The sequence below is a fragment of the Primulina eburnea genome, chromosome 6 (assembly GCF_022965805.1).
Source record: "Primulina eburnea isolate SZY01 chromosome 6, ASM2296580v1, whole genome shotgun sequence".
Classification (NCBI taxonomy): Eukaryota; Viridiplantae; Streptophyta; class Magnoliopsida; order Lamiales; family Gesneriaceae; genus Primulina; species Primulina eburnea.
Genome location: NC_133106.1, coordinates 33,825,252 through 33,842,095, shown reverse-complemented (window position 1 = coordinate 33,842,095; position 16,844 = coordinate 33,825,252). Strand labels below are relative to the sequence as shown.

Here is a 16,844-nt window from a genome sequence, read left to right as displayed (position 1 = left end):
AATATATACGTAATTATAAAATAAAATTTCAACTTTTTTTAAAAATAATTTCCTTTTTATTATTTTATATCAGTTTCTCTTTTGACTGCTTATTAAATATAAAATATATTTATCTACATGTTGAATTGTTGATATAAGTTACGAATTATAATTTTCTGTACAAGATGTTGTATCACATTCTATGGTTTATGAAAACTATAAAATTTGTTGGATCCAGGAAAAAAAATTATTTTTATCCATTTAAAAAATGCAGTTCAATTCTTAAAATAATTATGATTTAGGAATATCAATTTTTATTTCTAAGCCATTAAATAATTTTGTAGGAAAAAATTAACGTTCTGATTACTAAAAATGACAGATGATAAACCAATATACGATATGATAAACTATAAAAATTATCGCAAGGTCCGCGATTTCATTTTGCGTTGAGTCGGGACTCGGGACATGATAGTAGGGGTATAATTTAACCGTTGTGTTACTTCGGGATTTAAATGAGACAATAATGAAAAGCACGTAGTATTTCGCATCCTTAGCAGATTATCACATAGACTTCTGTAGAATATTTTAAAGTCAAAAGTCATACTTAATTGAGTCATAATGACAATGAGGTATAACATATCTCCAATTGTGAATCATATATCTTTCATGCGTGTGATACAATTATCAATTGAAAATTAAGAAAAAGTTTTTAGCTTATTATTTCGATGAATCAGATTTAGCCTATTAACAATATACATCAATATATGAGCAGTTTTCCTTAAAATAAAATAATTATTTTTTATATGAATTTCAATTTTCAAATATGCTTTATATATATATATATATATATATATATATATATATAAAGACAGTCCCATGTAACGTGCGGTGTCTTCGAACATGTGCAGGCTCGTGCAAGGAAAATGGGCCACGGGGGACCAACCATGTGCTATCCTCAAAATTTTGATTTCCACGAATCAGAAGTTGAAACGTGGCACGTTATAATGGATGATTTAATTTCTGGGTTTTGTCCGAGAACTATTTTATTTCTTTGTGAAAAGAAAGAAATAAAATAACAAAGAAGTAATGGTGGAATTAATTAGAATTTGTAAATTGGACTGAGAGAAAAAACAATGACATGGAAATTGGAATAGAAGAGTTGGAGGAGAAGGAGAATAATTCAATTGGGTTGTTACATTTTTGTAGAAGACAAATTTAAATAATGCAAGTCCACATGACTATGTTTTTTTTGTAAGGTTTATGACTTATTATTATTTTTATCCAATGCTCTTGCAATTATATAGACAAATATGTCAACAATTTTATTTTTTGGATTTTGTTATCACATACATTCGTAGCATCTCATAACATATTATTAACTACGAATAGCCTATAAACACTGTATTTAGTATCACGGTGAATTTTTTAACAATTTTTCCATATTTTAATTCAGTATAAAACAGAAAAAACATGTTTCTTATTAAATGATCTCATATATCATTATTCACAAAGCGAGTCGATCATACTCATATTTACAATAAACTGTTGGATTTTATATAGAGAAGTGTCTTCTATAATTTTTTCCCAAAATGTAAGATAGATTCCCTATGAAAATTCTTTTTTCCATCGTTTGGTAGAAGCACTGCTATTTACATAAATTTTTCCAAAACTAAAAATAATTTTTTTTACATAATTTAATTTGCAGTTCTCCCAGCTTTCACCTTTCTCCGCATCAATACATAGGCAAACCATAGTTCGATTCGAACCACAATTCCGAGGGTAAATATTATTTTCCTCGTTTAAAAAATTTATATCGTCAATGCCTAATTATTCGGTATTCTCTTGGGCTATTATTTACTGTGAGCACAAAATAATAATTATTTTTATATTAGACAAAAATTAATAAATTTAACAAAATAAATAATTATTAAAATATAATTTCAAAAATAATTTCTCATTTTAATTAAAAATTAGTTAGAAAACTTACGCAACTTTATCTCCCCTTCTAATTTGTATGTCAAAAATGTATACCATGACACCAACATTCTTTCAAATTCACTCTCTTGACCAGTCTGGCGACCCAAAAATCTATGAACATCCCGAGTCATTAGACACAGCCGGGGGACCTGTTGTTTATGTCCATTTCTACTCCAATCTAATCTGAATAACATACCTTAACATCCCGAGTCTTGCGACCTCTTGATGCTAATCTTTCCAACCAACATTGCTATGCTTTCTTGAGGCAATGCCTTTGGTCGAGTGGCTAGGAGTTACCGGAAATGATGGAGTGATTGGTGCTTCTTCATCATCCCAATTGTCTCCCCAACTGTCGTCCCAACCCTCATTTGCAGCTGGCTCGTGTTTGCTGCCATGGGAAACTGGTAGCTCCATGTCTAGCATTTGGTACTTGGGAGCTTTTTTTGCAAAACGCCGCCTCAAGAAGACACACATCAAAACTGATGCTGTCATTGCTAATGCACCCAAAAACAGGATTGCAATCAAGTTAGTTTGCCGAGTGAGGTTGAAGAAAGTGGACTCAGAGTCACCACCAAGCTTTTTGTTACCATGTATAGATTGATAACTAATATCAAGACGGCAATCACCATGCCCCGCCGTGAGCACGATGAATTGACCATATCCTACACCTTTGACAGGTACATTGAGCTGCATGATAAAGCGTTGATAACTGAAATACATATGGAGGCATTTTTCATGACCAACCATGGACAAAAAACAAGAAAAACAAAGGGCACTTGTTATGGCACGACATAAATAATGACAACAAAGCATCATTGAGAAAATTAAATCTCATGATACAGAACTTTAAAAAGAAAAATAGTAAGGATGAAGTGTAATCAGAAATAAAACATCATTCCCGATTTCTCACTCTGAGGAAACTCATGTAAATAAAATAATATAAATTGATTAATGTAGAAAATAAATTTACTTCCAATTGCAAGAGACATCTGAAAGTCAACACGATACACAACAACAATGTGTATACTCTCAGAAAGAAGGAATTGATTATGGCAAACTACAAAATCTTCAGATTAATCAAAAAATTGGTCTTCAGTTATTAATGATTATTACTAAGACTCTCAAGGTTTTGTTTTACACAACGTATTAATTAGCTCATAGTAATAATTCTGAGGAAAATTAAACCTGCAAGCATTCTCAACATTTGGCAATAAAAACAAGTGCCCACAGTTATTAGTACTTCTATGAGAAGAGATTAGTGGGGTCGATCATCTTGGTAAAAGAAATTTACCCAGTATATCCAACTGAGGATTCTTGTTTAAAGCTGCCACTATGGCAAACAGAGAAATTATGCTCCAACTGTCCAACTTATATCTACTTCTGCCAGATGTGTCGATCGATCACCAAATTGATCATCTGTTACTCCCTAAGGTGCAATTATAGTTACTTAACGAAAGATACCCAACATGATAAATTGTACGACACTTTTGGTATGTGTAGAAACAATGAAATATAGAAGCTTTGGAATTTACCAATAAATCAGCAGGACAATTTCTTGAGTCTGGAAGTAGGCCATAATGGTTGTTATCACAATAATCAAGATTTAACCCATTTAACAAGATTCTGCTTCTATGTAGAACTGTAAGCTTACAATCCTACTAAGGATTGTAGCAAAAGGAGTAGCAAAACCAAGAAAAAAAACAAGTAATGATGCGTGATTACACATGCAAAACAAAAATTAGGTATATCAAAATCAAGTAAAAAACAAACAAGAAAATGTTGCAAACATTGTTATCTGATGAATTATTTAACAGTATCAATTTCGAGCAAGTATGTAACCGTAATGGATGCCATTCTAGTGGAAAAAGTAGCTGTGACCAACAATATGGCAGTGCTTCCTTATGGGATGAAAATTCTGGTAAAATAGTGCAAACCTCAGTGACTTCATCTTCTTGGAGTTGAATCTTGTTCTTCTCTAGATGAACCAAATCGGGTGCTGATATTGTCACACTGAGGAGGCTTTTTCCCTTGTTTTGAATCAAAAGTGAACGTTCTGGAGATTCTGGGATATCAAGAGTAAAACCCCTTTTAGCTTGTTCATTTGGAATTGAACAAGTTTCGTCAATAACACTCAATCGGCTACTATCCAAAGACATAACAGATTCAATCACTCTATGCAAAACCTACGTAATTATAAATCCACTTGCTCTAGGTAAATATATCATCTATAATAAGTTATAAGAAGCTGAATCTGCAGATTATTGGACTAAACAAAGAGTTCTATGAGAATGGCTGCTTTGCTATGTGATTGTTTATGCTATCTCTTCCCCCAATTAATGAAATTTGAACTTATTGATGAAGGATTTTCATCCAACAGGTTTTCTTTGACTAATACCCACTATTTGATCCAATGTTCACAAAACATAAAACCACTATGTGACTGAGTGAGCAAATCATCAAGATTTTTCTTAATACACTTCTGAACTGTCTAGCAACTTCGATAGCCTATGTGAACTAACCATTGTTTTTCAGTCATCAATGGCCGCACAAAGGCACCTCTTAACATAGAAACTTGTATACATAACTCAAGAAAGTTAATCTCACTGACAGAAATGATAGTTTTAAATGTGAATCACATATCGTAATTCACTATACGCAAATTCCCACAATAGTGACTTCAAGTACATGGATACTCATCGATTTAAAGATCACTGCAAATTGAAACCGCCTGCTACCTGGAATCACCGATCAATAAATAATACCCAAAAGAAGAAAAAAAACAACCAAGAAAATTAAAAAACATACCATTCCCTGGAACTCTCAGACAAGCAACCAGCGTCTTATCATCATCAGTGCATCTATTTGACGATGAATCACATACCGGATGCTTAACCTTTTCTGTACCCTTATCAGGTTTCGAATCAGACCCCTTGATCTGCTTCTGCTCATCTTTCGAAGCAGTGTCATTCGCCTTCTTTTGCTCATCATTCACCCCTTCTGCCAACTCAGGTTGTTTACTCGAATCACTCCCATTTGAATGAACATCTTTACCATTCTTTACAGGATTGATTGTCGCAGTTACACTATCATTACCGTTGCCCTTTGCTTTTGTATCAGAAGTACCATCAATAACCTAAAAACAAGAAAACGAGCATATTAACCACATAATTCATACAATTAAACTAATTCCAACGCAAAACCACCAATAAGCACAAAAAATCTGAAGTCCGACTACCTTTGACTCCGCTGCAACTCGATATAAAACAACCGAATCCAGAAGCACAATCAGCACAAGACAATAATTTATCTTCATCCCCATAAAGATTATTGATCTAAACCTTATGATATCGAGAAGTACTCAATCACTACACAAAATAACACAAACAAAAAAATGAGGGGAAAAAAAAGAAAATAGAAAATCACACTTGACAAAGTAAAACAAAACACAAAGCAAGATAACCGACCTTGAGACGCCGCAGATTTTCATACATATACAGTTCCAAACCTGTGTCAGAATCTTGTGTTCAGTCCAATATGGCGTGATTGTTACATTTAAAATATCAGTACCAAATTTTAGCGGCCCTGCTTCTTTGTGCAGGAAAGAAGCTGCAGCGAGAGCCGAACAGCAGTAACCAATTGTTAAATGGGCCTGATAGTTTCATGGGCTGAAAAATATTAAGAATTAAAAGGCCCTTTAAGTCAATCGACTATTCCGGCCCAGTTTAGACAGTAAAATTGTGTTCATCCTCGTTTGCTTTTCAAGTTTTCTAAATATTAATGCGTAATTAGTCGTAATTAAATTCTAATGATTATGTTTATCACCACAATTATCTTATCTATAACTCGGTTCTTAAATTATACACTTTTTTGGACGAAGGAGATAAATGTATTGCATAAAAATCCCAATAATAAGATTTTTTTATCATCATTTTAAGTTTGATTTATTCAATCGATTTAATCAGATGAACACAGAAAAAATAAAATCAAGCCTAACCGACCGATCTAATTGGTATTTGTAAAATTGATAATCAATTTATGAAAATAGTTGAAATACGCAAATACTACGGAAGTAATTCGATTAATTAGATTTGACAAACTTTTTACTTCTTTTGCTTTCATAAAATCTAATTAATGACCCTATAGCTTGGGGATGTTAATTACATTTCTAACTTGGAATTAAATTCCATCCACCAACCAACCAACGACATCCATATCTCAACCGTTAATAATCTTAATTAATAATTCTCCAATAATAAAAGTACATTACAAGGGCTGAGTTACAATGTTGTCAAACCGGCCTTTGGTCTAATACTACACGCCTTCTTTTGTGAGAAACCAAAAGGATTGGCTGAGACTAATAGACGTAACAAGTCATACACGACTTTATGTTATGCAATTATGTCTACTAATATCATGTTTATCACGAAATATGTCAAACCTCATTATATGTATGAAAATTCATAACCTATATATATATATATATATATATATATATATATATATATATATATATATATAAACTAAAAAATTTTGATGACATGATCGACAGATCACGGTGACATCATGGATTCAATTGTGTGTCGACTAAAAAGTAGTCACGAGAAATTGGAGAACAAAATGAAGGCCGGCTAGCTAGCTAGCTAGCTTTTGTGTGCGGTTGGGCGGTAACGTGTCATTTTCTGGGTGGTGTACATCCAAGTTTAACAAAACGCCAATTTTTTACTTTCCTTCTGAATCCTTAATCTACCCATTTGCTAATTTCGGCATGTACATGTGATTTCTAAATATTTTTCCCAATATAAAAAGGTTATAGATATTATTTATGACTATGTCTATTGTGACTTGTGAGGTGATTTCACATATATTTTTTCAGAGACAGATCAATATTAATTATATTTAGAACAAAAGGTAATATTTTTTTATGGATGACGCAAATAGAATATTTATCTCATAAAATTAACTCGTGAGACCGTCTCACATGTATTTTTGTATTACTAGATGTATTGTAGCAAATATCAGGCGAAATCCGCCTGCTGATTTCAAGAGTAAAAGCTAAACAAGATATGAGGATCGAAATTCCAACTTTAACATCTTCCCTTGAACTAGTTTTTAGGATTGAGTTAGGTCCAAATTCCAATATTAACACCTCCACCACACATTCTCGAGCAAGTGTGTCACAAATAAGATTTGTCCAGTGTAGTTTATCTAGTTTACGTAGTTTGCACACGATTGTGTTAATTCGAGTGTTTACCTAGCTAGCATAGTTCATTGTCGTAAAAAAAATTTAACTTATACATCTGCATCAAATGGTACTATCGTATAATATTCAAAATGGAATAAATATTGAGCGATTATAAAGTTTTTTTCCTGTCATATATGTTATTTATTCTACGCATAACTTCTTAAAAATTTAACAGATAATAACTATATTATAATTTCAATAATCCATGCACGTCAATATTGATAAAAAAAAAAAAAATTTGGTTACTATATTGATAAAGTTTTAAAGTGTGTACGGCCCGTATATTATAGTGATAAATACGTAAAGTAGGTTTTCGATTTTTCTTACAGTAGTACACCTGTCTAACTTCACACGCACACGATTCAGTTATGTAGTCTGTGAGCACAAAAACCAAGGTAGCCATAGAAACAATTACTTTTAAAAATATATATTATATATATATATATATATATATATATATATATATATATATATATATATATATATATATATATATATGTATTAAAATAAAAGTTATAATATTTTTTAATTATAATAAATTTCACAGACATACCAAACGTTAAATTATTATAGCTAAGCATGGTTTAGGAAAAATAGAGATTATTTACTTGATTGTATAACCAAACCAACATATTTCAAGAACCCAGAACCAATTTTTTCCTCACAAAGCTGCTGTATTCAAACCACCTTTTCATGATCGGGCTCTCACTTGTGAAGGTCCTAATCTGTTCATCCATTTTTTTTTATGTTATATGAGATCACTCCATTCTGTTGTTTATACATAACTCTCTAAATTTCTTGATATCTGGGCTGTGTTTCTTTCTTGGTTCTGACATCCTCAAACTCAGGAAAGGGTAATTTCTCTCTGTCCTTTGTTTTGTGATGTCAAGAAACCTAAACACAACCATGTAAAAATGAACAAAATCGAAGAAAATAAGCCTCCACTTACGTTTGTAAACGAGTCAAATATTGGAGGTGTTCTGTCACAGCTCATTCTATAACTAGTGACTCCAGCGCCTTCGATTCAATCTTTTCCTTCTACCAAACAACAGACACCGTCTCCAGCCATGTTTTCCGGCCCTTGGGCTCTTCTGTTTACATCATACAGAGAGATATGCACCGAAAATTCTCCAATGAAAGACAAGTGATCGCTTCGTTTCCAAGAGATCACTCTCTGTTAAATCCTATTTCGGGACCGGCCGGTTACGTTAAAACTTGTTTCAAACCGAGCAAGAAGAAGCTGTACAGCCTACAGGGGAGTGAGGCAGTCAGGCAGAGGCACTGGGGCCAATGTGTGGTTGAAATTAGACTTCCGCAGAACAAGATGAGAGTTTGGCTCGGAACATTCCACATGGCGGAGGCCGCTGCTTACGCCTAGGACAGGGCGGCTTCCAAGCTCCGTGGCGAATACGCCCGCCTGAATTTCCCGAACCTGCGGGATCCTACGTGGTTAGGATTAGGGGACTGCGCCCGCCTCAAAGCTCTGAAGAATGCTGTTGATAAAAAGATTGAATCCATTCTTCTGAAGGTGAAAAAGGGTAAAGAAGTCAAAAAAATTGGGAATAAAAAGGAGATCAGTGACGGCAGCAAATGTGAGAGCGAAGGCGCCGCGAAGAAGACTGTTTCGTCTCCGAACTCTGCAGTGAATGCCGAGAGTTGGAGTGCTAGCGTTTCAGAAGATGGGTTCTGGAGAGGCGTAGGTAGGAGGTGGCGAAGACTCGCCGGGCTCGTTGTCGCATGAGTGGCGCTCGGCAGTGGCGAATCATGTGGAACTGGAGACCGAAGGGTGGTCGCTTCCTCCGATGACATCGTACGACCCCGAGTTGATATGGGAAGTCCTTGCTAATTAATATCTTCTTGCAGTGTGCATGTAGCATGGTTGATAAGAAAACTCTCGACACCATGCTTGTTCCATAATATTTCAATTCTTACAAACTTTAGCATGAAACGTACTTTTCTTAAATGGTTATTATAATAATAATAATAATATATGGGATGCAAATGTGTGGTGCCAAGAATCGAAGCTTTCTCATGATAGGCCTTTTAACACGTATTTGAAAGGAAAAATTTCATATATTTACCCGAATTTTTTGTAAAAAATAAGTAAACTATTTGATATCTTCAGTCAGAAGTTATTAACCATGCAGCAAAATTTTGTGGTCCAGAATTGCTTACATCACTCGGTTCAAGATATATAGAGCCCTTAAACATATAGATAGTTGTACGTTTGGTTCCATTTGTAACACACTAGGTTATGGTCATCTGTCAGTGGTAGCAGAACCAGAAATACGACTTCATTTGAATTAGAATTTTAAATTTTAAAATCTTTTAATATTTTAAATTGATTTACCTAAGTTAATATCAAATTTATCCAAAATCATACATATAAATTTTAAAAAAAAATTAGGACCATTCAAACTAAAATGGCAAGGAGTGTGGCTCCGCCACTGCATGCTAGAATTGCACATGCGTGCACATACTCGCCGGAATCCCAAATTCCGATTATTAGTTTCAGTCTCTGTTGGTACACATATTTAAACAATAATATATTTTCATATATATATATATATATATATATATATATATATATATATATATATATATATATATATATATTCATGCTACAAGTGCACCTCGCCGGAATCCCATATATATATAGGGGTGGAGCCACCCTTGGGCTAGGGTGGGCTCCAGCCCCACCTAAATTTACAATTTTTTTTTTTCTGTATTTTTTTTCTTTATTTTTATGTTTTGTTAGTTTATTTTATGAGTGAGTCTCATGTGAGACCGTCTCACGGATCATAATCTGTGAGACGGGTCAACCCTACCCATATTCACAATAAAAAGTAATACTCTTAGCATAAAAAATGATACTTTTTCATGGGTGACCCAAAGAAGAGATCCGTCTCACAAATAAGATCCGTGAGACCGTCTCACACAAGTTTTTGCGTTATTTTATTGATGCAAATTATAATTTTATTGTTAATTATGAGTAATTTTTTAAAATGATCTTCTGTAAATACCTATGATCAAATTTGACTTTCACTCGTATTTTGCTCAAAAAGTTGAAAAACTTAATGTAAGTTGATTTTTAAAATTAGCTTTAAGTTCTAACTATATTTTTAGACTATATTTACAATAATACACAAATATATTAAATTTAGCTAATATGATAATACAATATGCAGTTACTACATATTTTATTATATCTCTATTTAATTTTTATCAATACTAAAGTTTTATAGAATTTTAATTTTTTTTAATATGAACTAGTGTATGTTTATAAGAATTGATTTTGATAAAATAAAGTAATGACTTTGAGAAATTACGCAAAATTTTCATGTGAATCATAGTATATGATATTTATATGATTTAGCAATGATTTGAATTTTGTGCATAATAACTTAAATGATGTATCAAGCTTTTTGTTTTTTTATTAATATCCATATTATTTTTTATGTTTGTCAATATCATTATTATTTTTTTTACCGTTGGTTTTAAAAAATGATGTGTCTGACTTTGACTTTTGACCGCAATGATTCTTAAGAGTAAAAATTTTGAAAAATCTTTTTTTGGAATTAAGATAATGCCATACATCAAGTTCAGTCTATGTGTTAACAAAATATCGATTTCAACCCAAATAACTTATCGAGCTAGGATTAATTTAAAAAATCAATTTGCTTAATTTGAATTTTGATTTTAGTTTTTAAAATCTAGAACAGGCCGTTCTTGTCAAAAAATGATTCAATTACAGTTGAAAACCACTATCGATTTAATGTATTTACAGCTACAATATATTTTCAAATTGAAGATTTAAATATAATATGAGACGGAGCCATCCCCAGGTATTTTGAATCCTGGCTCCGCCCCTGTTTATATATATATATATATATATATATATATATATATATATATATATATATATATATATATATATATATATATATATATATATATATATATATATTTGGTTCGCTAATTTATTTCTTCTTGTAGAACCCACTAGTTAACTTATCTGTATCTTCGTCGATTGGTCGGCAACAATATCCATTCAATACAATCTCCATCCACCAATCAATTATCACTGTTTTTGACTTTTTGATGTATTTAGATGAATGAATTTTGAATATATTTGATATAATTGCGTTAAGAATAATTCAAAAAAGTATGGGTCGAAGCGAGAAAGTGTAAAATAGAGAAGAAACGACTTTTATCTGGGAGCACATTGAAGAATTAGTTGTTTTTATCGATATTTGTCGTTATGGATGTGGTTGCCCTTGAGAGGGAAATAACATATAAAATTGAATTTGGACCATTCACACAACTTGCAGGTGACGATGGCGGTGTCTTTTGTCCACTTGTGATTTTTCCTGACCTCTGACTTTGATTCCCATTCACTCCCCTTTCTCTTCTATTTTACTCTTCCCCTATATCCACTCCCACCCACGAACTTCCGGTAAGTTCTGGCAGTCAGTCGATTTCGATCATGGTCATCACAGCTAACGGCGATGCGCTCACCGCTGGGAAGGAGGAGTTCATCAAGCGACACCACAAGCATGAAGTAGGCGATGACCAGTGTACTTCCTCCTTGGTCAAACACATCAAAGCTCCCCTGCCTCTCGTGAGTCCATCTCAGATCTGTGTTCTGTTGATTTTTAGCTTCTTCTTTTTTCAATTAATGTTATGTTGATTGGTGTACTTCTGTGCGTTGAATTTGTGTGTGTTTATTAGGTTTGGTCGCTGGTGAGGAGATTTGACCAGCCTCAGAGCTACAAGCCGTTTGTGAGTAGATGTATAATGCAGGGTGATTTGAAAATCGGAACTGTCAGAGAGGTGAATGTGAAGTCGGGACTTCCGGCTACTACGAGCAGGGAGAGGCTGGAGCTGTTGGACGATGAGGAGCACATTTTCAGTATGCGGATTGTCGGCGGTGATCATCGGCTCAAGGTATTAAGATTTCTTTGATCTTATCTTCACAGTGATCAAATTCGAAACTTTTTAAGTGATTTCACTTACTTTTGTTGTGTAGCCCATTGTTTGGAATTGAATGTATGCGCGAAAGGGCTATGCGTTTATCTCTGAATCTTCCGTCTGAGTAAATGAAAAATTTATTTGAAAAGATTAAGATTGAGTAAATCAAGAAACTATTTGTGAATCTGTTACTTCTCGGAGTTGTATTTTAATTGTTGATTCCCATTTAAATCATCTTTTCATGATTTGTTTTGTGCAATAACAACCTCGCTTGTCTTTTCTTATTTTCGATTGGAGATTTGCATATTTATTTCGATAAACACATGCATTTGGTTGATTGATTATTAAAGTTGGATAAGAATTTGTGATCAACAAAAAAACCTTCTCAGATGGTTAAAGTTAAAGCTAAAGCATTTGCATATTCATTCAATTGGGGGTAAATGATTTGTTATTTGTCATGAAGTGTTCATAAACCAAATGGGCTTCTGTTTCCATATGATGTCGAAGGTTTTAGTTTTCTATAAAAATTCAATCTTGAGCTAAAAAACGTAAGTGAGCTAAAAACACCTTATTAAAAAAGATGTGGTATGCCTGTTTATTCTAAGCCTTTGCATGTAATTGCCCCCAAAATTACAATCGTCGAGTAATTGATAGCACCATTTTACCATAATAAAAACATAAATATGTCTATTTTCTTTATCGATTAAAGCATCCTGAAAGTTTCAAATGCTTTGGTAGAGAGACTGTGTTAGAAACATAATCATATTTGTATTTTTACTACATTCTAAGTGATATATTTGACTTTGATAACAATAATGTAGTGATAAGTTCATCACGCTTGGATGAATAAAGAGAGCATGTTTCCGTCAACATAATTGTTGCTTGGGGATTTTTCGTGTATAGATTTTTGAACTTGGAATGTTAGCTTTTTTCAACATAAGACGGGTTTACTCTTATATTTGGATGTACTAATTTTTGCATGGAAGTTATTCTAAGTTTGATCTATCTTTTGTTTTATCGGATTTTACTTCCCTTTTATTAATAATGGAGGCGTCGCCTAGGATAATTTAGGCTGGCCATTTTAGTTAGTTGAAAAAGAGTCGCAAATATATATGGTTGAATCAACTTGTGTGATCCTTTGTTAAGGTATCACTTTTTTTAAGACATTTACAAACAATACATATAAGTGTCTGTTAATTGCCTTGTCAAGAAACTAGATTTCCTATTTGTCAAACTAAAATTGCCAAGAAAACATGGTTAGGAACTAAAAATTGACAACATAAAGAACCAAAATGCAATTTCCCGTTCATCGTTATTTTATTTTATCTAATCAAGTTACATTAAAGTCGATTTTGCTTGAAAATTTATGCAGAACTATTCTTCTGTCATCACTGTCCATCCCGAAATTATTGATGGGAGACCAGGGACCATGGCCATTGAGTCATTTGTAGTGGATGTGCCAGATGGGAACACTAAAGATGAAACATGCTACTTTGTTGAGGCCCTGATAAAGTGCAACCTCAAATCACTTGCTGATGTGTCCGAGCGTCTTGCTTTGCAGGATCGGACAGAACCCGTCAATTAAATTGGAGTATATCATCGAGATACGCAGTATGTGTAATCCAACCAGCTCCATGAATGAGAATGACACCCTCGGCAAGAAGTTGTGAGCAGACGAAGAATCTGGCCAGTCCTCCTTGGTACCATGTCTTCCCAATTTTATCCACGTATCACGATGTGGGCTTATTTTCCTGTAGTTTCTCGAAGTCTTATGTTTTACTCTTAGACAAAGAAATGATCGGTTTTGTATGTCGTAATTGACCCTGTGCTGAGAATGGGTTGTATATATTTCTACTCTTGGAGATGTAAAACGGTGATGTGTTTGGTTGTTTTTATGTGTTGGTCACTTTCATGAAATTTCTGTCTGCTATTAAAAATTGGCAGTTGGGGTTTATGAATCATGTTTACGAATATACAGGAGTCAAGTGATCGCCCGTAGTTCTGGAATAAACCTCTCAACTAGGCTACGTGAGAGTGAGCAAGGGCGGTCGTCTTCTCTTACGGTAATTTTCCTAGTTTTTAGCAATTGCGTAGTTGATACGCTCTCATGATGTTATAAAATAGAAAAAAACTACATCTTTTTTTGAAAAACCAATGAAATAATAAACATCCTCTGCGACATTTTTTTAGGGAATCCTACGACAATTGTTAGTGATACAGTTACTGTTCGTACGTTCTTCAAATTTTTTAAGTTGGAATCATGTGTGTTTCTTCTGGTTTATATCGTAATAGCCCACAGCTAGGCTAGAGAGCGGTTCGCACACGACTTGAGCGCATATATATTTGAAGTTACTTTAATCTAGCAAAGTTGAGCGAACGAACGGATTACATTTTTCCCCTTTCTTTATAATAAAGTTTTGGATTCAATTATCTCATACATAGCTTTTGTCACCATCACAATAACTATAGCTTCTTCTTTTTAGTACAATTTACAACTACTTAGTTGGGTGATGAAGGGATCTAATTTTGATTTAAGATGGATTCAGAATCCACGTCTTTCTTGGTTGGCATAACTATAGCTTTTAGATCGAGCTTATAATAAAGTCTATATGTGAGCCATAAAATTGATTTGTTTTTCACTTAAAATATTAGTGGTTATTTCAATTTTTTATTTTTTTGAAAATTTAAAATGATGGTCAATTTTTTGTTATTTAGCTCCTTTCTTTACGTGAAAAAAAAAACTTTGTTCTTAAAAAACCTCCATCTCTTTGTTAAATTGCTAGGTGATTTAGGTTTCTCAAATCGGTCAATTATATATCGCGTCATCTTTTTATTGAATGTTTTTTTGTCTGATTATGTGATGCGGTTGATGTTTTATTTTTAATTGATTTGGTTTTTGGTCTTCGAGATTCTATATCATGTAATTTGCTTCTTTGACTCTTCGACTGTTTTTTTCTAAATCATAATTATTAATTGCATTTGTTAGTATTAAAAATATAACTTTTTTTTTATGTTGTTCTATTTGTTTTGTGACAAAAAAGATTATTTATGTTTCTTTATTTTGATGACTTTGATTGTTTTTGTATTATTCATATGTTCATCTTGACTCATTAAATTATTCATAGATAGTTAATTCATTATTTTTTTTTTAGTATTATACGTCATTTTTAAAATTTAATAAATTTATGTAGTATATTGGATATTAATGATGATTATATAAATTTAATTATCAGTTTGTATATAATATTTTTATATATAACAAAAAAATTTATATAAAATTTCTCACCAAAGACCTTCAATTTTCTAAAACAGCCCTGAAATTGGGATGTCTGCACTTTTCAGTAGCCGGTCGTTGGACTCATTACAACGTCCATTTAACACTGCAACATCACATGGCTCAATTGGGAAGGGGTACGCCGATGGCTAGACATGAAGAAACTCATGGATTCTTCGGCAGCTATTCTTAGAGCATTTCGGAAAAATTACAGAGGGCCCCGGTGCATCATGTATGAAACTTGCTAACAGAGTCATATTCGAAAATGATAAGCCGATTGTCGTTGGCATTGTTCAAATGATCCAGATTCACACATTTTGTTGCATACATGACACATGTACCTCAGTGTCTGTTTTATTGTAGATCATTGTATATGTTAGAATTTCGGTGTATGATGTTATTATCTCCTGAAAATACCCAACATTTTTATATTCGAAACTTTTTACCTTCTTAATGAAATTCATGTTTCATTAAAAAAAAAATCACATGGCTCAATGGGAACGCTTCTCTTTTTGGTGAAATTGATTACTGAATTTTAAATCCCTCCCCACAATCGGCGACCGACATATTTTTCCAACTCCTCTGAAATGGTACCATCACTATTACAGAGTCAAAAACATGACTTGAGAATAATACTTGTTTTAATTTATTTCGTAAAAAATTAAAAATACATGCGATAACAATCACTATATTTCACGTGTACACTAGATAAACATCGTATAAGTACAATAGCCACAAACCACGCATCGGGGAGCTTATAAAATATTGCAATCATAAAAAATAAAAAATAATAAAGTTTTTATGAGATTTAAACTTTAAATATGGACTTTAGACTTCACTCGATCAATCTCTATAGGTTGTAAAAATTGTAATGACCTATATTTAGCTTGATTGATGCATATCTTCTTCATCGGAAGATTTCACCTTACCTTGTGGGACACTGTCTCTATGAAAAGATCAAAAATCCAGATTTATACACATATACATGAGGTCCATCAATTTTTTTAAAATCAATGACCCGGATCCTGTTCAGACAATCCTTTCTCTCTTCATCTCCGTTGCCTGACAAAGGCGGTTAAGAAAAGGAATGAGTTGGACAAACGCAATTCTAAATATCTCCATCGTACTGTTTTTCATTTTATATTAGTTTATGCAAAAGTATACACTTTTAAAATAATACAAATTAGGTCAAGTAGGTATAGTTTTTTATTGGCCGTGAACTTGTCCTATTGAAAATTGTTCTCTTTAACGTTAAAGTGATGATAACAAAGTACTCTTACAAATAATATAAGTAAGTACCCTAAATATGCGGGGACAACACTTCCATATAAAGCCTTCTTTTCTATAATAGGTTTCTTATAAGACGGTTTTACAAATTTTCATTTATAAGACGGATCAATC

At 32.9% G+C, this 16,844-nt stretch overlaps 2 protein-coding genes and 1 pseudogene across 5 annotated transcripts; 2 read left to right on the top strand and 1 right to left on the bottom strand.

Annotated features, from left to right (window-relative positions):
- Positions 1-1,933: 1,933 nt before the first annotated feature.
- Positions 1,934-5,562, bottom strand: LOC140834532 (uncharacterized). Of its 4 annotated transcripts, none has more exons than XM_073199479.1 (5): positions 5,421-5,562; positions 5,189-5,294; positions 4,762-5,089; positions 3,891-4,018; positions 1,934-2,643 (listed from the first exon to the last, which is right to left on the bottom strand). In XM_073199479.1, exons 1-5 carry the CDS (start codon positions 5,441-5,443, stop codon positions 2,185-2,187), a joined length of 1,044 nt encoding a protein of 347 aa, XP_073055580.1. In that variant the 5' UTR covers positions 5,444-5,562; the 3' UTR covers positions 1,934-2,184. The 4 variants fall into 4 exon arrangements, with proteins under 4 accessions (XP_073055580.1, XP_073055582.1, XP_073055581.1 ...); XM_073199481.1 differs by having other exon boundaries at positions 1,935-2,643; positions 5,189-5,321; positions 5,421-5,559; XM_073199480.1 differs by having other exon boundaries at positions 1,936-2,643; positions 5,192-5,294.
- Positions 5,563-7,856: 2,294 nt separating this feature from the next.
- On the top strand, positions 7,857-9,098 carry LOC140833517 (ethylene-responsive transcription factor ERF061-like; annotated as a pseudogene).
- A 2,445-nt stretch (positions 9,099-11,543) lies between these two features.
- On the top strand, positions 11,544-14,086 carry LOC140834530 (abscisic acid receptor PYL8-like). Its single transcript, XM_073199478.1, has 3 exons — positions 11,544-11,819; positions 11,930-12,145; positions 13,542-14,086. The coding sequence occupies exons 1-3, from the start codon at positions 11,685-11,687 to the stop codon at positions 13,752-13,754; spliced, it is 564 nt and encodes a 187-aa protein (XP_073055579.1). The 5' UTR covers positions 11,544-11,684; the 3' UTR covers positions 13,755-14,086.
- Positions 14,087-16,844: the final 2,758 nt, after the last annotated feature.